Genomic DNA, 23979 nt, shown 5'->3' on the forward strand with positions numbered 1-23979 from the left:
AGCTACTTAAATCTGAAATTTCATGGCGACCCAGTGGTAGGGTCCTCACCTTGTGGGGAAGGGACATGCAAGGTTATTGTACGGGGGTTGTAGTATTGCCACCCTTACTTCTGTGCTGCTGCTGATGGCAGCCCTGCCTTCAGAGCTGGGTAGCTGGAGAGTGGTAGCTTCTGGCTGGAAGCCGAGCTCTGAAGCTGGATTTCCACCTGTAGAACTGAGCCCTCAGTCAACAGCTGCCACTCTCCAGCTGTCCCGAGCTGAAGGCAGGAGTGCAGAACTAAGGGTGGCATGATATGCTATTACCTGCCTTGCTTCTTTGTTGCTCCTGGGGAAGTACTGCCTTCAGAGCTAGGCGCCTAGTCCAACAGCCACTGCTCTCCAGCTGCCCAGCTCTGAAGACAGCACAGAAGTAATCTTGCTGCTTCACTGCAATCGCTTTTGGGTTAGGATCCCCAATATGAGAAATGTTGGCTTCCCCTGTGACATCTGTTTACTATAGGGTAAAAGCACACACACAAAAAAACCCATCATTCATGGCAGGAGACCATGGTCCATGATACATTTTTCATGGCCATGAATTTATATAGGGTTCTATTCATTGTTAGATAAGCAGGACACTTAAGTATTATTTATTAAGACGTTTATAGACTTACAAGGGGAAAAAGTTCATTCATCCCACATGGAAAATATTTTTTTCTGGTACTTCCAGCCAAGGTGCTTCTGTCCTATGTCATCCTTTCTTTAAAAAATAGTTACAAGTTTATACAATCTGATATAGGTGAACTGTAATTTCTAAAGCAGATTGTAGTCTAGTCATTGTTAATGCATCCAAAAAAGTCCTAATTAACTGAGAAAATAGGTCAACAAGCTAGTAAATATTTAAACAACTATCACATTTTATTTTAAAAGTTTCCTATGATGGCTTAGCAGTGTATGAATAAATTACAAATGCTTATGTCCTCTCTCACCATTTCTCTGTCTGTCCATGTTTAACAATATCAGATGGTTATAGCTTAGGAAGCTTATTTCTCCCACACCCACTTTTATTAGGTTCACTGGCAGAAGCCAAGGACACCAGCATTCAGAAAGATTTGGTTAGTGTATTGGGATTTGCTGGAGACCTGGGCCAAATCCTACTTTGTTACATTCAAAGCAAGCCATTTTTTTATTTGTAGTAATATTTTCATTGTCAGACCCCAGTCATGGATCATGATCCCACTATATTAGGCATTTACAAACTCAGAATAAAAAAATGACCCTTGTCCCACAGAGTTGACAATCCAGTTGTTACCTCACCCACTGGTCATCCATCGCAGTGGTTGGTGGTGAGATGCGGACATCACGAGCTCAGTTAAAGCGATGCTGGAAATCACTAATGGGAATGTGAGAATGTTGCTGGACTGCTCAAGAACCTATTGTGCTTCTGAGTGAGGTTTCTTTTGCTGTGACAAAGGGTGGTAGTATGGTTGTTAATCACTAACTCTCAGTCACTTAGTCAATTTATTCCCCCTCCCCAAGAAACTACTGATATTAACATGGAGATGGTAAAAAACTTAACTGTATGGCTTTGACTTTTACTGTAGGATTCCAATGCTTAAACCCTAAGTTGGCAGAAGTGATTGGTAGTTTGCTTTAGGCTGGCATGGTGGAGCAAAATGTTGGAGTTTTACATCAGGATCATTGGTAGAGCAACAAGGAGCAGGCACTCAGCTCTTATAAGTATCCATTCTAAATTGTAGTGCTGGGCAGTAGAACAAAAGCACATCAAACATGATTCCTGTGCCGCCTCTGTCTGTTCCCTCAATAATCTCTGACCTTGTCCTCCATTTAAACATATACAAAAATTAACAAAAAGTTATTTTGCACTAACCTCAGTGCAGATATACCCATTTTTCTCCTCGCCAGCTTACAATAAAAGTCTCTTTTCTGACACCCCCTTCCTATGCCATCCTTCCTTCCCACACAAAACTACTGCTGCTCAGGTCACCTTCTTTGCATAGTGATCAGACTATTTGTGAATCCCTTCAGTGACTCAGTCTCTTCCAGTGTTACTAGCTAGCTTCCACTGCTTCCCTTCAAGGCTGCATAATTCTGCCCCTATTTATTTGACACCTCTGCTCCACTGGGAGGGAGGAGGGGGAGACTCCTCAGCATTCACAGAATTCTTAGTTGCCTTATTGGGTCAGCTTTACTACTGTAGTACAGCAGCGGTTCCCAAAATGTTGGTCTTTAAAGTGCTACATAGTCCTGTTTTTTGTTTCAGCTACACCAGACTAACATGGCTACATTTCTATCACTTATCTCATTAGTTTATTTTTGACTCTCTCTCTAAAGCATTGCTACACAGTTTATGAAGAATTGTGTCTCAAAGTACCTTTTATCATATGTTTCAGTGTATTCTTTGCTGATTTACTCTTGCTTTCATGAACAGCTCCCTTTCTTACCAGAGTGGGTACATAAAGGATATATCAAATCGGAGTAATTATTAGTACGTTCCAAGATTAAGGTTATGTTCTCCAATCAAATCATGTGTAGGAGGGAGGAAAGACTTCAGTTTACCAAACTAAGGTCAGATATCACAGATGGTCTCTTTTAATCTTCAGTTTGTACTGCATTATAGATAGCATCTTCTAATGTCAAAGCATAATTTGCTGTTCAAGAATGTGATGCTATTGCAAAAGGCAAGTCAAAGATCAGAATCACTGCATATCAGTATACATTGATGTACATTAGGCAGTTGTGCCCAGGTTCCAAGGATGGTAAATAATGTGACTTGCTGATCTTTATTATGCAAACACAAGGCCTGAAGTAGAAAAATAATTAACCCAGTCAAGTGAAATGTCACCAGTACTTCCCAACACTTAATGTAGTGCAAATAACTTGTCGACAAGTTCACTGTGATCTTCTACTTTAGTCACAGCCAACCCGTGTGTGGAAGGGACAACAACAAAAATATGAGAAGCTCTCGTAGGGGGAAAAATGCAGTATATTCATCTCTTACGATCAGAGTAGCTGCTCATTGAGGCTAAATTATGGTCACAGGAGTGTAGGCCAGAGATCCCAAAGAAACTCTGGATGAAATCTGAGGATTTTGTCCTGTCTGGAGTGAGCATCCTCCTCCAAGCTTTCCAGCCTAAAAGTGATGTAAATGTACTTAACACTCACTTTAAAGTTAACCCTTCCAGAGTAGTGTAAAGAAACCTTAAGGTTCCAAAGAATCAGCTCCTAAATCTTTACTAAGGTGTTTAACAAATTACTTTGTGTGTATGTACTTCTTTCCCAATTGAAAGGAAATGCATATACAAATATGGAGATGCTATGAGATGTAATTATCTATTATTTAATCCTCACGGAAAGGTAGAAGTAACCTAGATAGATTTTCTTACAAGCATTAGTGCAATTTGCCATGCCAAACTGAAATAATTGATGATAATATACATTTGCCTATTAGCACCTAGCACAGCGAGGCCCTGATCTCAGTGGAAGCTTCTAGGCACTGCCATAATACACACAGAATGAATAATCATAAATACCTGCTTGATAGTCATCTCCCTAGGACATCATATATAACATGGGCCAAAAGGTGGTTCCTTAGCCCTTAGGTAAGTGGCAGGCTTGTTTCAAATGACCGAAGTTGGAATTCTAGATGAACTTAATCGAGCTGCAAATGTGGATAACATTTTCTCTACTTGATGATATACAGGTTCTAGCTCAGCATAAATCAGCTACATTTTTTAAAAGTATGTTGCAAAGGAAAAAATACACAGGTTATTTGATTTGGGGGTGTCCTGTATCAATAAGATAAAGTCAGAACACAACTATTTTGTGAAATATTCCCTCAGTAGTGAATGAAGAGTAATCAGATGACCTGAGCAGGTGTGGGAGAAAATTGAATACTGCTGAAAGTGAGGGTCTACCCAGGAACAGTACAGGTAAATGCTCTGAAAGATTCTTGACACTGTACTGGACTTCAGTTCTTACTTGCAATATACTGATCAGTTCCAGTCTTCTTCCTTTCCTGAAGTGAGGCTGTCACTTGTACCACTGGTTTGAAATGTGGAGGATACAAACAATTTAAAGCCTATAGAGAAAACATGACTAACATCATTTTAACCAGGCAATATTTGATTTCATATCTCCAGAGGTGAAGTTCTAGTTTGTTAGCTACTGAATGGCTATGTCTACATTGGCTCCTTTTCCGGAAGGGGCATGTTAATTTCAGAGATCGTAATAGGGAAATCCGCGGGGGATTTAAATATCCCCCGCGGCATTTAAATAAAAATGTCCGCCGCTTTTTTCCGGCTTTTAGAAAAGCCGGAAAAGAGTGTCTACACTGGCCCCGATCCTCCGGAAAAAGCGCCCTTTTCCGGAGGATCTTATTCCTTTGAAGGGCGCTTTTTCCGGAGGATCGGGGCCAGTGTAGATGCTCTTTTCCGGCTTTTCTAAAAGCCGGAAAAAAGCGGCGGACATTTTTATTTAAATGCCGCGGGGGATATTTAAATCCCCCGTGGATTTCCCTATTACGATCTCTGAAATTAACATGCCCCTTCCGGAAAAGGGGCCAATGTAGACGTAGCCTAATAGTTTGGGGAGCTTCAGGGGGTAGCCGAGTTAGTCTGTACAGGATAAACTTTAAAAAACTACAAATAGTCTGGTAGCACTTTAAAGACTAACAAAACATGTAGATGGTAGCATGAGCTTTCGTGGGCAAGGCCCACTTCTTCAGATGACCAGTGTTGGATGTCCAGGACCAAAATAAATAGGGGAGAAGGGAGGGAGTAATAATTTGGTCACTTTTGTGTGGTTTATCAGAAATACTCCAGGGTAATCTTAGCAAAGATAGGAGACTTTTAATAAAGTTATCGTAATAAATAATACTTAGAGCTTGGACAGCATGTTTCACCATTAGCTCTCAAAGTGCTTTGCCAATGTAAATATGAATTAAATCCCCATTTGGCAAATGGAAACTGAGGGAAAGAAAGACTATCTTGTGGCAGACAGAGCTCTGAGACAGATCTGACGATGTGCAAAGTGCCAGAATATGCTCTGATGTATTTACAATACACATACAGCTTCCTTAAAACTAAAGACAAACTAACCAGCTGCCAACAGAATTCCATTGTCAGTATTTAATCTGGGTGTGAATGTAATGTCCAGCCTGGAAGTGAGAGACTAATGGCACTGAGACAAGTCACGTTAGTTTGCTCATAAGGCTGTGCCAGGTGATGAACCTCACCAGAGGCTACTCTAGCTGTAGACAAGTTAGTCAGCTGCTCCTCTGTCATGGGCCAAATTTAAGTGGGGGTGGTGAGTGTGTGGGGCAGCACATTGAAGTGTTGCCTAGGGTGACAGATTGGTGTCTGCATTTCAATGCTAGCCTACGACCACTTTGTTATTTCAAGCCTGGTCGTGTTTGTCAATCATAAAATCATGCTGTGATTTTATGATGCTGTCTAATTGTCCATTACGGAGTACAATAGGACAGCCTCTCACTTGCAACATAGGGAAACAGAGATTTAAGGCACTGAACACCTCCAACTAAAAAGCATGGGATTTGATAGTCGTTAGCACCTGCCAAGACCATTCATTCCCTGGCAGGACCTCTGCTAGTTTTTGTACCCAGGTCCTCAGAGATGAAAATCACTGGCTCAGAATCTGCTCTCAGTTATAGAGGTATCAACCCAGAATAAACTCCACTGATTTAAATGGTGGTGGTCCAGACTTTTTACTGGTACAAATGAGATCAAAATCTAGAGCACTGTATAACATATTGCTGTAGTACTTTATTATATTGTTTTGTGTACAAACTCTCAAATACAGGATATAAACCAGGATTTATTAGGAGCTCTTACAACTATATCAGTTATTAATGGGAAATTACTTTGACCACATATCTTGTTTGTTTACATAACCTCTAACTTGTCCAAGTTACAGCTTTTAACTCTCTAAAACATTAGCTCTAGTTTTCCACTAGAGGGTAGCATTGGTAAATTTATTGTCATTGTGGCATCTCTTAAAAATGCTTTAGTTTCAGCACAAAATCTTTCTTTTAATTTTTTTATGGTTAAAGAATGCTACAGTGTGTAAGGACATATAGTAGTAAAGCATTCGCCTTACCGTCTGTCAGCTTTCTTATTGCAATATCAACATACTAGTAAGAGAGCTGCTGAGTAAAATCCAAACTTCAGTCTAAACTTGTTTTCATGATTTTCGTTTCAGTAAATTATATGCCGTCATTATTCTGGAGTGGAGGGACAGGGAAGGGGAAAGATACCATTTGATAAAACTGTGAAAGCCACTATTAGCACTTTCTCACCTCTAGCTATTCCTCTTCTTTGTTGGGGATTGTACACACTTACATAATGGGCTGGTATTGATCCACTCCTTTGAGAAGTGCCAGAGCAGGTCAAAGCTGTAGCTCTAGGGCTGTGCAATTAAAAAACATGATTTCAGAACTGGAACCACTGTATTTATTTCAATATGGTATTAATTAGGAAGAGGAAAACACTTAGAATTTAAATAAACTACTCTGGTGATTTTAAATAGTCTATTTGCAATATATTTCATTGATTTTCGGTTTATATTACTGTATCTTGCTAATACATTTGATATTCAGCAATACATAGTATTTCTGAATGGATAGAAGTCCTTGGTATACAAAGTCAAAAAGTCATCTGATATCTTTGTTATTTGCTCTCAGAAATCATCTTAAAAGACAATAAGCTATAAATTAAAAGAAACAGTGGAAAGTGCTAGAATGGTATCTTCAATTATCAATGCATTAAAGGCTTGCATTTATTTTAAATACATACAGGGTTGATTCAAAGCCAATTCAAAGTAATGGAAAGGGTCCAAATGACTTTGATGGACTCTTGATCGGGCCCATTGTAGCCATCAGAGGGTGAAATTCGGATGGTGCAGCTGGTCAGTACCAGGGGTGAAATCCTGGTCATATCATGTTTCATGGAGTTTATTCAAGTGTGCATTTCAGCCAAGGTCTGAGGACCTATTGAGTCCCATCTGAGCCCTCTTTGGAGGGATGAGGTGGTGTATAGTTCTTGTCCTGGCTGGCTGAGCAAGGCTGAATTTTAATCTCCCAGACAAGCACTCAGAAGACCCAGTTTAGTGATAATCTGATCTGTGGATATGGCTTGTCAGAAAAATAATTATAAAGCTGTTTATTAATATCCTCAAACATGATTATTTACACATCTAGTATTTCCAGACATTATGTTTGGGTCAAGAGCTCCAGAATCTTTATGTATCAGAGGGGTAGCCGTGTTAGTCTGAATCTGCAAAAGCGGCGAGGAGTCCTGTGGCACCTTATAGACTAACTGAAGTGTAGGAGCATAAGCTTTCGTGGGCAAAGACCCACTTGGTCAGATGCATAATCTTTAGTAAACCAAAGCAGAAAACAAAAGAAGATAAAGAAACAAATCAAGAAATTAGTGCTAAAAATCCAGCCTGACAGACCACTCTTAAAATCATGTAACTAACCACACACATACATACACACATGCACCCATCAACCTAGATTTGACTCTTGACATCACTTCAAAGTAAAAAAGTAGCTATCTGAGGAGTAATTTGTATGCAATAGCTATCGCATGAATGAATAATTATGGACTTGTAAAAATAGATATTAGGTGTAGCTGATAACCGGCAACAGCTCTTATCTTATCTTGACAAAGCCTTTATGGGTGGTGGGTATAAAAGACTCGAACAAAACAACAAATGGTCTGGTAGCACTTTATAGCACTTAAAAGACATGGGGTGGCAATGCCTTTCCTGGATCTTAGTGCTCAACCTGTCCCTTATTCTGACCATTGCTGAAGGTTCTCACAGCGGGCTGTTGCTGCAGACTGGTCACTCTTCCCCTGAAGTGGATCTGTTAATTTAAAAGTGAAAAGCCTTCTAGCTTACCAGACTTATTAGCATAACATTGAGCCTGTGAAAGAGCCATTAAGTGGTAATAAAACCATTTAACAGCCATGTGACAACTCTGAATTTACTGATAAAAACAGTTGTGCATTACTATGTCTATAGGACCATATCTTACAATTTACTTTAAATATTTCTTTAGTTTGTTGCTGAAGATTATAAAATCACTAACAAAAATAAAAATCCTTGCATCGCTATTTAGATGCACAATCTGAATATTCAGCTTTAGCCTTAAATGTTTAGATCTTCAGACAGAAAAGTATTTTAAATAAATTCTTCAAAAGACCACCCTTCGCTAAGACATGTATTTTAATTTTAATTATTGTAGTACAAAAGCTTGCTTCCAAATTTGTCCTGTCCTTTCTATCCCTATTCCTCTGTCATAAAGGAACACCATTCCTTTTCTTTTAGATAGATAGCTGGACAAATGAGTTTCCCTTTTGCTTCTGTTGATGAGCTAGTTTTAAGAGAACCCTCTACAAACTTTACTAAGATATAAAATCCTTTGTTATGCCTAAAAGCTTTAGAAACATATTTTAATATAAACATATATGAAATTTCACTAACATGTCTAACTTACTTTGATTTTCAAAACAAGTGTTTCCCTTTTTTGTTATGAACACACTAAATTACTCTGACTGATTAATTTAAAATAATGTCTTTGTTTCAGTGAGTTTAAATATGTAGTAATCTGGAATGATTACTTTATGAAGGCTTAAGAGTATATTAAAAATAGAAAATGTAAAACAGAGAAGGGCTGCATCGTATATTCCACAATAGTTAATGTTATATTCAGCAGGACATCTGACTTGCTATTTACTACAACATTTTTGGAAATAAATCTCTGACAAACTTCAGGGTACAACAAAAAAAACCTGAGACATTTTTTATTCCCAAATTTAATGCTTTTAATTAGGTACGTTCTGCATCTAGTTTTGCAATCTGGCATGCAATGGAAAATATGCTCCAGTTACCTTAGAAAGACATTTTAGAAGAGAGTTTTTCCCTCAAATGTTATTTGCTATATTTGACTTCAGGGATTTGGCTGGAATGAGAGCAAAGAGGGAAACAATGGGGAGGAGCAGGGGAAGGAGGCTGAAGCCTACCATGTAACCCCTTTAGCTTAGTGCAGTGGTCTCCAAGCAGTGTCTTAAAGCAGGAGATCACTTTTTGAACTTAAGTGCAATCCAGGATCTACCTCAAACTCGAACACCCTTGCCCCACCTCCCTCCTGCGCCTTCTCCGACACCCCGCCCCTGCTCACTCCACCATCCTCCACCATCCTCACACTTTTATCAGGCAGGGATCAGGGGCTTGAGATGCAGGAGAGGTTCAGGACTGGGGCCGGGGTTCGGAAAGCTAGCTCCACACACCAAGCCTGGAAGATTGGACTTAAGGTCAGGAGGAGAAGTTGCCCAGCCATGGACAGGTGGCAGCCTTGTGATCGTTCATGACTAATGTGGATGTGCTAGATCAGTAACAACTTTGTGGAGCTTTTCAACAGCTGGAATCAAGCCATGCAATGTGGTCATAGACCTTCAGCGCTATGGCCCCCATGCTGCCAAGCATGTTGTTGATATGAAAGAGCTCAAGTGCACTGAAAGATTCATAGCACTTGCAAGCAAGCCAGAGTTGTTCTGAGGCTTTCCAGGAGACCCAAGTGAAATCTCCCATCTCCAGACAGTTTCAGACTTTCATCTGGCTTGGTCTGGTATTGTGGATTCAGTCTAACATGAAACGTAAGACAAAATGTGTGGGTGTGGGCACACTCCTTTTCATGCCGAACTAATATTGGCTTTTGAAGGCTCTTATACAATGAGATCATAGATGACAGAAACTCCTACAGTGCTCCTCTGTGGAAGCTGTCCAGCTCATGTATGGGTTAATACAGTATTGATAGACTAGCACAGGTATGCAATACTGTAGGCAGGGGGAGGCTGAGCATCCCCAAACAGCCTATTGTGGCCCCTCCCACAGGCCAGTGCACTACCCGCAGGACTTGGATGTGTTACCTCCCAGTGATCTGGGGCTCGGAGGCCAGGGGCTGTGATTGTGTCTCAGCTGCACTGCCCCAGAACTGTGGGTGCTGAGGCTGTGGCCCACTAGGGGTGAGGCCTTGCCTCCCTGCCACCAGCTGAGCAGCGCTGGAGTTATTGGCCACAGTAGGCATGCTTTGGCCTCCTGCAGGGGTGAGGGGAATAGAAGAGGGGAGGCAGAAGGGGGCAAAGCTAGCCTTGCCGTGCAACCTGGTCACTGGCTGCCCATGCTTTTAGGGCTTTTTAGTGTGTGGATGATTGAGCCAATAGACCACAGCAATATATCTATTGGATCAGTATGAGGTCTGTTAACGCAAAAAAGGCCTTAGAAAATTTTCTCCGGGGAAAAAAGAAAAGGCTTTCACTCATGCTGAGCAAATTTTTTTTTTGGAGGGGAAGTCTAACTCATTTGAGAACAAGCACCGAGTACAATCAGGAATGTCTATGGATTTTTTAAAATGTTATAACGATGTTTTGTTTCCATTTTTAAAAACAAAGGATTAGTTTCTGTTTTTATAATGAGGATTGCTTTACTCAGATAGTGCCATTGAAATCAGAATCTTGCTCTTCAATTATTTTAAAAGGAAACCAATTTTTCTTTTCTTAGGCTCATAATGTTAAAATCTTTCAAGTGAAATCCTGCTCATTACAAATTTTCCATCCTGGTGTAAGATGGTGCTTCCCAAACATCATCCACACCACACAGTTGGTAGCTAGCAAACCCCTGAAGCCAGGAGTTAAGAAATGTCATTGGATTCCAAACAGCAACAACCTGAATGATATTTTAATATTTCAATTTTTGTTTCTCAAATATTTTGTTAATATTGACAAATATATCCAGAAATTCCCATGTTAAACTGGAATTTAATTTTTAAAAAGTATGAAGTTTGATTTCTGCTGTCTTCCGCATACATTACATTGGAACATCTTTTTATGTATAAACCAGAGTTAAGTAACCAGTTGGGACTGGGTAAATGAGCAGAGTGCTTTTACATCAAATGGCTGGACTAGCTATTCAACTTAAATATTATTTTAAAATCAAATTACAGCATGCAAAGGTGAATGGTAAGATACCGGTTAGTTCCAGGTATTTTCTTTTATTTAATTCCTACCTTAGAATCTGTCTGACTGTCCTGCACAGAAGGGATGGTCTGTACCTTTCCAGAATGAAGAACCAATGTATAGTATTGTACCACCACACACACAGGGCTCCCACAGACCATTTTTAGTCTGTTTTCTACTGGTTCACAGGATCTCATGCATTACACCTCAGCTATGCTCTTGCACTCAGACAGACCAAGAAGAGGGCAAGAGTACAGTGCTAGAATACAGTGGCAGGCACACAATAGAACTGATCCCCATGTTGCCAAAAGGGGTGTTAATGTGAATGTGGAAGATTTGACTCCCCCTAGGAAAGCTCACAGGAAAGCTCACAGTGCTAATGTTCATGTGCAGTTACAGCAGAGCTGAACAGACACTGCCTTCCCACATTAACACTTCATGAACAGCATCCAGCACAGTTATCAAATTATCTGCTTGAAAATGTGTCATACTTACATTTTAGCGCAGTATTGTGCTTCTGGGAGATATTTTATTTATTGAGGCAATAGATCTAAACAGAGAAGATCTATTGAGTTCTCTACAGGAGGCGCAGGCAGCTCGCAAACAGGTACCTGAAGGACCTAGCGTGTATGTATTTTGAAGAGGAGGGAAATGGGGCTGAGGAGCTGCATACGCTTCATCTGGCATGTACTATGCTTCTCAACCCGAAGACATGGTTCAATTGTGACATTACGTATTTCAGATAAATAGGGTTCTAAAAGATTTCCCTGGAAAAAAGTTTTTGTAATTATTTAAAAGTAAGTAAAGTCCCTTTGGAATGTCCCTAATGAGACATCATCATCAAATGGAACAAGATGCAGTTTGCTGAAAACCTTGGTGAACAGACACTGTGTAGTGATTCATCACACTCTTTACATGACTCTATGTCAACCCAGGAACAACAAATGAAGGCTGTGATCCAGGAAATATCAAAGGGGATCTGGCCCCTGCTTATTCTGGGCCAGATGCTTGTCCCCCTTAATCTATGCCGAATAAGAAGTCAGTAGAATTCCTTGCAGCATGATTGCTAAACATCCGGAAGAGTGGCAGAATCTGGTCTTCAATTCATAGTGCACTGGCATTTGGAGTTCTTTGCTACACGGAGGAGGCCAGGTGAGGAGACAACAGCCAGGTTTAAGAAAGGCACGTTGGGGATACAATTATGTCTTGTTTGTACTGCACTAGTGTCTAGAAGCCCCAATCAGGAATCCATCAGTGCCCCATTGCACTGGGCATTGTACATACAATTAATGAAGAGTCTTTGCCTCCAAAGATCTCAAAGTACAAGTACATGATGCAAGAACACAAGGGAATACAACAAATAAATAGGAAGAGCACAAAGTAACTGATTAATGTCCTATGCTAGCAGACAACACACCAGCTACCTAGCCCCTGGCAAGTATATTGTAGAGTTTCAAGACAAGAGTTGGAGGGTGACTTTTGTTTAAAAAATTCCCAATATTCAATACCTGACTTAAGATTTCATGTCCAGCAACCCCCAGCTTGGGATCCAGCTATCCTTACTGTGGTTCCTATGTGGCACTTCTGCAGTGAATTCTCCTGTGAGTATATATAAAACGGAATCCCAAGAGTGACACAGATGGTTTCAGACCCAAAACTGGGACACTGAAGTATGGCAAGTTGCTTCTGGGTAAAGGGGAGTTGAGATGGGTTGGTAGGACAGAGAGGCACAACCTCCTTCCTCAAATGTCTCTTGCAGTATTTCCTACTCAGTGTTGTGGCCAAATGTCACAATCTAGCCCTAAGATGACAGAGCTTTTAGTTACAAGGACATAAGTTTAACTGGGAGTAATTGGATATTAAGAAAAAAATTAGGCTGTACATCAGGAAAAAACTCTTTAACAATAATATCCATGGAACAAAATACAGGACTATGTAGCACTTTAAAGACTAACAAGATGGTTTATTAGATGATGATAATAAATCATCATCTAATAAACCATCTTGTTAGTCTTTAAAGTGCTACATAGTCCTGTATTTTGTTTCAGCTACACCAGACTAACACAGCTACATTTCTATCACTATCCATGGAACAGTCTTCCAGAGCAGTGATGGGTAACCAACCTAACAAGCCTGTCTCATCTACAACTTCTGGGATGCAACAGAGAAGGTAGCTTGAAACAGCCTGCTCAGGAGGAATTACAGAGTGCTGCTGACTAGAAATGGACAAAATATACAATTTTCAATTAACAGAATTTCACTCACAGATTGCTTGCTGGTGTTTTGTTTCACCTGAGTTTGAATTTCTCAGTATTGTCTATAGTTTCTTCCCACAAAATGCCAATTTTTACGCACTCTTCCCATATTTTTGCATTTTATCAATGAAATAAGCTTTATGGATGGTCCAATTTTTGCTTAAAAGCCGGCCCATTTCTTAGAACAGTGGCCTATTGTACACCCAAACATTGGTATCAATAATGTTTTTTGAGATTTATTTTGTTCTATGGAAATGATCCATGTGGCATATTCATAATGGGCAGGCATTTGAATGCCTAGTAGCTTTGGCACAATTATTTTATCCTTTTAGAAAAGTGACATCCATTGGCAAAGAAGCCAGGATAGCCCAGCAAGCAAAGAGGCTTTTTTTTTTTTTTGTATTTATAGGGTGAACAAGGGCTGGGTCTAGCAGGCAGCAGAAGGAAGCTTTAAATTCTGGGGAAGGCTACAGAGAAACTCCACTGGCAAAAGCTCTTCTGGAGATGTACTGAATTAACTTGTTCTCCAGGTGCTTTGGCCCCAGCCCTCTTCAGGCCAGCCAACTCGTGTGTACTACAGCGGCCAACTCACGGCCCATTGAGCAAGGATTGCAGCAGTTTTTGGTACCGAGCACTGCTCCTAGTGGTCCTCCATCTGGGCTTGCCAGCTGAAACCAGGCAGTGAAATCTGGCCAAGGCATGCTTATCACATGCATTAAGAACTAAAATAATTTAGTCTATGGTTATTTTAATAGCCATACAGCTACAGTGTAATTAGATTATGTTTCACTCACAGCTGTTAACAACTCATGTGCATTTAGTAAGTGAACTGGGTCCCTCGTTTCAGCATATTAAATAAGAGGGATAAATGAAATAATGATCTTAGATTTTAGCAAGCTAGGTGTCAGAATCAGTAACCAGTCAGTACAATGCAAATCTGAAACAAGATTCATTTCTGTGTAATGATGGCAAGGACTGTAATTTACTTTCCCTCCCTTCCCAAATCTGTAAGAGAAAGAAATAGTTTTTTGATGAGGGGATTCTGCTCATCTAGTAGCTCAATTGCTCATTTCATTGTCACTCTGTAGGTCACATGGCTGACAGATTGCCATAGAAATCCATCTAAAAATATTTTGAAAACTTTGCCTCCACGTTTGAGAACACTGAGTGGTGACTTATGCCCTGGTCTTCCAGACTTGAATATTGCAATATAATGGATTCTGAAACAGACATACCATAGAGACCATTCATGCAGGGTAACAGCCGAGAGATTTCATCAAAATAAAGTGTTTCCAACACATTTTCCCCATTTCTTTGATCTTTGCATTGACAACAAATTAAATCCCACTTTCTACTGAATATCTCATTCTCAATCAGTAAGGCAGAGAAACATTTAACCTCCGCTTGTTTTCCAGCTTTTAGCATGAATCAGACCTGCATGTGGAGGTGCCTTTTACCATGATCTCTGCATTGAGAGAGTTAGAAGATGCAATACACATCAGTTTGGTAGATTACTATCATGGCACAACTCATAATTTTCAATATTTAAAATCAACGCTAAAAATGTTTGCCAGCACACATTTATAATTATCTGAGAAGCAAATGTTACGATTTTATAGAATGCTCTGTCTTATGTGGTAGGTTAAAGGGTTTGCAACTTTTAACTAAGCTTGGTAGAATTTTTTTTTTTTAATAGTTTCAATGTCTTGATGTTTATGTCAAAGCATTTTTATCCATTTAAATTTCCATGGTTGTACAAAACTGTTGAAAGCATTTTTATCAATTTAAGTCTTCATAGTTGCAGGACATTAAGGGAGGGTCAGACAATTTAATGACATTAGACACATACTCAGAAACAGAGTTTTATAACAGCAAAAACACAAGATGTCAACATCACATGTCAAAACATACGAAGTAAATATCCTTAAACTAAACTTCAAAACATTCTCAAGTAGCATTTTTTTCTTATTTTCTGTATCTTCTGATGATCAATGAATTTTTAAAATTTGTTTGTACTGTGGAACTGATGGGTACCAACACTTAGTAGTGGAGGGTGACTAGGCCCAGGGCCCTAACAGCAGCAGATCAGTCTGCTGCTGGGTAAGCGGGGAACCTCACTGCAACACATTGATACCAGCTGTGGTTCTGCCTAATGTCAGCTAAAAGGAGGTTACCTACTTCGACGGTAACTGATGTTCTTCGAGAGGAGTGTCCCCGTGGGTGCTCCACATTAGGTTGGTGCGCCGCCGCCAAACCCAGTGACGGAGATTTTTGACAGTTGTACCCCGGGCCGCACATGCGCCGGCCAAGACAGCCACAAGGTCCCTAACTGCCTAGACTGTGCATGTGCAAGCCCCCCCTTCCTCCTCAGTTCCTTCTCTACCCCAGATTCCACTGCCAGACCCCAGATTCCACTGCCCGAAGTAGAAGGGAAGAAGGGAAGGTGTGAGCACCCATGTGGACACTCATGTTGAACAACGTCAGTTACTGTAGAGGTAGGTAATCTCCTTTTCCTCCTCGAGAGATGTCCCCGTGGGTGCTCCACATTAGGTGACTACAAAGCCGAGTCTCCTTAAGGAGGTAGGGACTTTGGTTCAGGAAGGAAGGCAGTGGATAAGACAGATTTTGAGAATTTGAGGTTTGATAGAGGGCCCTGAAAAAGTGCATAGTGTTTTGCAAATGTGTGGTCCAAGGACTATGCAGCAGCCGAACATATGTCTTCTAGTGGAATCTTCCTGAGGAAGGCAATAGAAGTGGAAACAGCCCTGGTGGAAAGGGTTCTTATTCTGTCCGGAGGGGCCACTCGGGTTTGCTTATAGCAGAGTTTGATACAGTCTGCGATCCAGTGTGATAGTCTCTGTGAGGATAGTGTGTCACCCTTTTTGTGTTTGCTATGGAGACAAAGAGTCTAGGAGAAGATCAGAAGGGCTTGGTGCGTTGTAGGTGGAAAGAAAGAGCTCTGCGGAGATCAAGGGTATGCATCTTGGTTTCAAAGTCATTCGCATGGGCAGGGCTCACCGAGCCGCGGCGAGCCCCGCTCGCCAGCCGCGCTGTCCGGTGATCTGTGCATGCGCAGATCGTTCTGCGCATGTGCAGATCGCCCAGACCCGGCTCTTCCGGGTTGTAATCTACTTGCCCGTGGCGAGTAGATTACAAAGTTTGTCAAGCGCTGTGCATGGGGCTTCAGAAAGAAGGTAGGAAAGTGAATAGTCTGGTTGAGGTGAAATGAGGAATGTATCTTTGGGAGGAATCTGGGATCTTGTCCTTTAAGAAAGTGATATAGGGAGGATTAGTCATGGGTTCAAAGGGAGCCCTTGTAAGCATGTTTAGTACCAGATGGAGATCCCATGTTTGTACAGGTGAAGCTATGTCCAGTTAAAGTGTTTGGAATCCCTTTACAAACCTGTGTGTGAGTGTATGTGCGAAGACTGAAGTGTTGTTGATATTGACATGGAAGGTGGTAATAGCAGCGAGATTGACCCTAGTGGAAGTTAACACCAGACCGGTCTGTTTGAGGTAGAGGAGGCAGTCGAGGATAGTTGGTATTGGTGCTGTGGATGGTGAAAGATTCTTCTGAGTGCACCATACTGCAAACCTCCTCCACTTGTGCTCATAAGTTTTGCGTGTAGTAGGGGCTCTGCTGTGGAGAACTGTTTGTATTTCATGGGAACACGAAAGCTCTGTGCTTGAGCACCATTGAGGAGCCAAGCCGTGAGATGGAGAGAGGCGAGGTTCGGGGGGCTTGGCCTGTGACAACGGGAGGAGGCAGAGGTCCTGGAGGAGAGGGAAGTGGATGGGTTAATCAAAGGACATCCTGGTCAAGAATGGGAACTACGGTTGTCGAGGCCATGCAGGTGCTATGAGGATGAGAAGAGCTTCATCTCTCCTGATTTTGTGCATCACTTTGTTTAGGAGTGGTATTGGTAGGAAGGCATAGTGTAGGTGCTATACCCAGGTCACTAGGAAGGCATCGCCCAAGGAACCCTTGCTGATGCCCGCCGTGGAACAGTAACATTGGCACTGTTTGTTTGTGGCAAATAGGTCTATGATTGGTTGGCCTCAGAAGTGGAAAATGTCAGACAGAATCTTGGTGTTTAGTTGGTATTTGTGTGCCAGAGGAAGCACTCTGCTTAGGGCATCAGCAGTAGTGTTGAACACGTCCAGGAGGTGGACTGCGGTGATACTGGTATTGTGCCTTATGTACCAATTCCATAATGTGAAAGCCTTCGAGCAATGTGTGCGAGAGCGTGTGCCTCCTTGTCAAAATTGATGTAGAACATCACGGCTACATTGTCAGTATATAATCGGATCTAGTGGTTGACTAGAAGAGGCAGGAACTCTTTGCATGCATAGTAGACAGCCCTCAGCTCCAAGGTGTTTATGTGGAAGAGTTTTTCCATTTGAGACCATAGGTCCTAAGCAGTGTGTTGGCCAATGTCAGCTCCCCATTCTGACAGGGAGGCATCTGTGGTCAAATGACCTAGCTGCGCCCTCCCCCCGTTCGTAACTAGGGGTCCGACTTAAGTCGGTTTGACGTAACCCGGGGTCTGCCTGTACATCAGTGTTTTCCATTTTTTTTTTGACCAAGGAACCTTTTTAAACTCAGAAAAATTTTAAGGAATCCCTACAACCACGGAAAAAGATTGTCGAGCAAAAAAACCACCCCACCATCCAAGAACATAGAAGGCAGTTAGGTCCCTTGGTAAAAGCAAAGCAGCAGCAGGAGACGGGGAGGTGTCTGAAAGCCCAGCGGGGAACCAGAGAAGGAGCCAGAGTCTTTGTGCGCCGGGCTCCTCTCTGTCTCTTTAAGGGCGGGGGAGCATTTGGGTTCTTGTGGAACCCTTACTTTCACTTCGCAGAACCCCAGGGTTCCGCGGAGCACCATTTGGGAAACACTGATTTACATAAACAGGAGAACTGTAACACTAAAACAATTGTAATGAAGAAACAAACTATCTAATTATGAGAGAGGGGTCTAATTCTAGTAGAGAAAAACTGAGAGAAAATGCTGTCAGGAGAGATGAAGCCAGAGGTGGTAGAGAAGGATCTGGGGGTGAAGGGGTGGGGAGGGGGGACTCGTGCATGTGCAGTCTAGGCAGTTAGGGAGCGCACGTCTGTCATGGCTGGTGCACGCACAGCCCAGTGGTACAGCTGTCAAAAATCTCCATCACTGGGCTCAGTGGCAGCCCACCGACCTAATGTGGAGCACCCACAGGGACATCTCTCGAAGAAGAACCACCCTAGGCTACTTCCCATCTCCCCCTCTTCACGTACCTAGTCCCATAGCAGACCCTCTGGAGCATTGGGGGTTGACAGCTCTGGAAAGGATGGTAGTTCCTCCCCATCAAAGCCCATCTGGGATTCTGGAGATCCGGGCCAGTCCTCAGACTCCTGTAAGCCCTCTGCAGCCTCCCATCTTGGGAGCACAGGGCAGGCGTCTGGTTCCTCTGGTGGCTGGGGCTTGACTCAGCTCCTGGGCTGATCTTTTATCTTGATAGCCACGCCCCCAACTTCTGGTCAGGTGATTGATTGGGGCCAGGTCCTGCCCAAAAGGGCTCACGGAGGGGCTCTTTCCCCTCCGGGTCAGTGGGTGGTCACCATGCCTCAGACAGAGATTTTGATCTAAAGTGCCTATCCAAAATAATTCACAGTTTGACAACTGTACTTGGTATGTAGTTCAAAGGTGTGTCTATACTTTCTCATCTAAGTATAGTCTAAGAAAGTACAATCTGTTTATATGGGAAACTGGGACTGATCTCAACTCTTGCAATCTGGGCCAGTGGAGATTAGGTTTGTTATGGGTTGGTGAGGACAAAGTACCACATTTAAAATAAAGCTACTCTTCATGTTCTCTCTTCACATGCTACATAACTTAGAACATTCTGAGAACAGAACTGATTCTCAAATAGCTTTTCTTGAGAGATTATTTCATAGTTTAACAGAGAGCTCACTGGAGAAGCACAAGTGTAACTGAAGGGCAGATTTTAGTCTCTTGTCTAATTGTTTGCAAGAGACCACGAGTGAGTATGACACTTTATAATAATAGTCATATAAGTGTATTTGAATAACAAAATGGAGAATTTATTATTTAGCTTCATACCAGATAGTAATTCTCCAAAGGCTTCATTCCAAAGATACCGCATCTATTTAATTGTAAAATAATTTGCATGACACAAGTTTAAAAACAGTATGATACCATGATAACCTGATATGCAGAGTTCTGTGGAAGATTGTGATTCAATTCCAAATGCAGTTCAGTGTTCATCTTTTAATGCTAGAATAATGTCAAAAATAGAAACAACTCTTTCACGCAAACTATTATTCTGGACTTGCTTCTCTCTACAGATTTACACACACACACACACACACACACACACACACACACACACACACACACACACACACACACACACAATATTTTTCATCATAGTTTCTATCCATTCTTGCATCAAGGTACTCCTTCAGAAAATCACGGTCATGTACAACCGAAGGTGAAAACTCTGATTAGGGAGCATACCACAAAGGTTTCCTCTTTCCGTGTTCACCAGAATAATTTATACAACTGTATTTTTGTGAAATCAAAGTGCTGAACTCCTCTACTTCTCTGTTGAAGGATATAAGTCATCAGTCTCTGCTGGGACTGCTGTTCTTTTAGCCTATGTGCCTCACAAACTAAACATCTGATTCACAATGTACAAGTACCAAAAATGTAGTGAATCTGAATTACAAATGAATTAGAAAATAATTTGACATGAACACATTATTTGGGTCATTAAACTGGTATACCTTTGGTGCTTTGTTTATTCCAACATATAAGAGATGATTAGCTGTTCCGTTAATTCTTTGGCCATATGATGAGTGATTTTTTTATAGTAATAGATGGAGCTTCAGATACAAAGTATTAATGACTGAGCGTAATCCTGAACAGAGGCAAAAATCTCATTTATATCAAAATAAATTTTATATTAAATGCAGATGGCCGAATTTCTCCCAATAAATTTGACGCCAAGGCCGGGAATATTCAGAAAGTTTTCTAATCCTCTGCTTATAAAATATCATTATATTCAAGTCATTTACCTAAATTTGATTACAACTTGCCATATCTTCTCCTTGGGTACTCATCTTTTCTCCAATATAAAAACAAGTCTTTGAAGTTATTTATATCAACAAGAAAAGGACTGCTTCTAGACAAAGAACTTTCTTCAATTTAATTAGTAAAATATTTTAAAAATTATTCACACTGCTTTTTAAAAAAGGAACACGCAGAGAATTCTACAACTTCTCTGACAAAAGAATGCAACTTCAACTTACAAAACAAAACAAACAAAAAACCCAACACAGCACAATCCCAGATGATCAGTTTCTTTCCCCTAATTTCACATTAACAAAACTAACTCCAATGCGTTCCTTTTATAAAGACATGTAGACATAATTAGAGGCATAAAATGAACACCGTAACTATTTTTAAACATACCAGAATATTTTGGATATGAGTAATTAAGTTCCACGTTTAAAAACGTATTTCAGATTTGCTTTATATCGCATTCAGAACAATACATCCAGCATTAATTTATGTAAAAACAGGAACAAACTTATAACATTTAGACTGCTCTAAACAATCATTAATTACACTCCAAAGGATCTCACAAAATTCTCTCTGGAAAATAGTCTTTAGAATGTTTTTATCACAGTAAAATTATAAAAAAAGACAGACATTTTAAATGGAATCTAAACTAGTTGTTGAACATACTGAAGGCGTTAGATTCAGTACATAGAGGTAGAACAATTGGAATATTAGCAGTGTCTTGTCTGTTTAGAGAAGACACAACCAATGAATGGGGAAAAAGCTACTGAGTATGCTAGAATTCTTGTGGTCATTTAGGAAACATCTAGATAGCAGCGCTATTTCAGGATATGTCTGGCATCCGGAAATAGTGTTTTCCGCATCTTAACAGCACACCCGTTATTTCAAGTGCAATCCAAATAATGGGGTTGCTATTCCGACATCCCGGTAAACCTCATTCCATGAGGATTAAGGGACTTGTCGGAATAGTGGTCTATTTCAAAATTTGGAGCTGTGTAGACAAACTCATGCTGTCTTTGGGCCTGATTCAATGCCTACTAAAGCCATTAGAAAGATTAATTCATTTCAACTAGAACTGGATCAGGTCTCTTTATACTTTGGGAGTTCAGAGACAGATTTGTGCAAGAAAAACAAAAAAAGCTGTAATGGAGCTAATGCCTTTTACCTAACCTTTGGCTGCTCTCAGTGCTCTTAAGCATTAGGTAAAAGAATTTTGATGCATATGGACCCACTTTATGGAAAACATTTGGTACAGTGGAGCTTATATTTTGGATCTAAAAACTTATGTCTGATCTATTTTTATAACCAGGTATGAGCACACCTCAAAAGGCACATTTGTTAAAAGCTATTACTCACTGGCCAGTGCCCTGTAGATTATTTGTATCTGAAAAGAAGCTTAATACAGGCCCAGTATTGCAAGTTGCTGAGCATCTTCAACTCTCATTTATGCTTAGTTTCATTGTCTCCACTCACATGACTGAAAACTAAGGGCATCAGTACCTTGCAGGATCTTTGTTGCTTACATGTTTTATAGATTATGGATTGAGGATTTCAAAATACATCACTGACAACCAGTACTAATGGCTGCTATTTTAATGCCAATGGCAATAAAAAACTCCGCTAAATCAAGACATCTCTGCTTGGAACCAAATGGAATCCTCTTATGTTAAACCAAGAACAACCAAGGAGAAATACAGCTAAAAATAATTTGACAAACACATAGTGACATGCATCCCAAGTTCCTTTTTGGATGGCACATCAAATGGTGTAAATGTTCACAGCTTACTGGAACCATGGAAGAGACAAACTAAGGGTGTTCCCCTTTGTGTTTGCAGATAATGCTTGCAGTGCAATTGAGTGAAATGGGAATAGATACATGCATTCTGATCTCTGAATTTGTATTTATCTTACTGTTTGAAGTTCTTTTTTTCCTCTTATTTTTTAATAGACACTCACTACTACCACAATTCCAGCAGACAGACTCCATCTTAGAGTCCATGTTAATGTACCTGTTCAAATTGCTTGACTTTTTTGAATAAGGTCCTTGTTGTGTGTTCAACTATATACCTATTCCCCTTTCTTTCTGGGCATAGATGTACAAATATCATTTCTGCATTCTTGGTCTTTTTCTCTGTGTATTAAAAAAACCTATATATTTTAAGAAAATATTTGCAACCAATTGTAAAATTAACCATGATAATGTTCTTGTTATTAGAAACATCCTTTATAATTTGTCTTACAACCGTCTCAATTAGAGAAAAATAACTGTCAACTTTCTTGTCCTCATGAGGTTTATTAACAAGGCAATATATAAAACTTAGCTTCTCTTTTACTACAGTAAAGATTCTATTTAAAAATAGCATCTACATTCTGTCATTGCAAATCTCTGTGTTGCAGTTGGGAGAGGGAACAGAAAAAAAATGTTAATCTTGGGTAAATAATAAAAAAGCCTCTTAGCTGCACAGCACAACTATTTCACTCATAACCCAAGAACCAGACCATTCTTTGAAGAAGCTTATGATGCACTTAAGATATACAATGCCATGATATCATAATACAGAACTGAAAGAAATTTCTTGAGAAACCATTAACTTTGAAGGAATGTCTAGACAACTGTGTCAACAAATGCAAATAATTTATGCTTCTCAGCTCCTACCCAATGGATGGCCCCATGCTGAGTATACACAAACTCAGAAGAAAAAGGCATGTCACAATCATATGACTAGGGAGGATAAGAGAATCACATAGAAATTTAAGTTAATCTTGAATAGAATTTCAGAAAGCACTTATCTAAAGTTAGCCAGCATAGGGATGTGCCCTGGTCATTTTAGCTAGCTTAAAACACTAACTTAGAGGTGTTGCAGCCTAGCTTCAAATGAGAGGTGATGAAGGGAACACAGCATTTTTAATTATTATGATAATTTTTTCTGGTAGAAAAATAAAAAACTAAATGACTACAAAATACTGTACAACCTCTGGCAGTAACTAACAAAGTGGCTTCTGGAAACAATGCTTTTGCCAAAAATGCATTTTAAGGCACTTAAATGGGTCTATCTTTTTAAATATACATAGAAAAATAAAATATATGCTGAAGCAACATTCACAAGTACCAGTTCTCAATTGTCTGTGAGTGTACAGTATAGTACATATATATATATACATTCGCTGTGACACGGTCTGCCTCCCTTCTTAGACCTTCACAGGTGCTTTAGGCTGTCTTGTTAACTTCAGTGCCTGCAAACATGAAACAAAATAGACTTTTATTGCATTTCAAAAGAATATAATCAAATACAAATCCAGCTTTTATTTCAGAGGGTGCAAATGGCTCAGTGTATTTCCAGGTGGCTCCGAGAGGCCATATTTATTATGGTTTTATAATTATCTTTTGACGTTGGCGCCTAACTGCACTCACTCTCTGCTTCATCCTCAAAGGCCAACATAGCACGCAGATGGATTAAACAGAGGAAAAAAGAGAGAAGATGGCTAGAATGATGGGAGTCTTTAGCAAAGCCTTACCAGTTGTGATGTAAATGTCTTTTGACACGGCTACATTTTCTTCTGCGCCACTATAGCATCTGCAAAAACCTGAATAACTGAAAAG

At 40.4% G+C, this 23979-nt stretch overlaps 1 protein-coding gene across 3 annotated transcripts in view; it reads right to left on the minus strand.

Annotated features, from left to right (window-relative positions):
- Nucleotides 1-13061: 13061 nt before the first annotated feature.
- SLC10A7 (solute carrier family 10 member 7) overlaps nt 13062-23979 on the minus strand; it is a 203083-nt gene continuing 192165 nt past the window's right edge. For 2 of the 3 annotated variants that reach the window (XM_075929991.1, XM_075929990.1), the window contains one exon: nt 20489-23612. In XM_075929991.1, the coding sequence (XP_075786106.1) occupies nt 23568-23612 (45 nt within the window). In that variant the 3' untranslated portion in view covers nt 20489-23567. Of the gene's footprint in view, nt 19967-20488; nt 23613-23979 lie in introns of those variants that run through there. The other variant, XM_075929996.1, reaches the window with a different exon arrangement.

Source organism: Pelodiscus sinensis, chromosome 5, assembly GCF_049634645.1.
Source record: "Pelodiscus sinensis isolate JC-2024 chromosome 5, ASM4963464v1, whole genome shotgun sequence".
Taxonomy (NCBI): Eukaryota; Metazoa; Chordata; order Testudines; family Trionychidae; genus Pelodiscus; species Pelodiscus sinensis.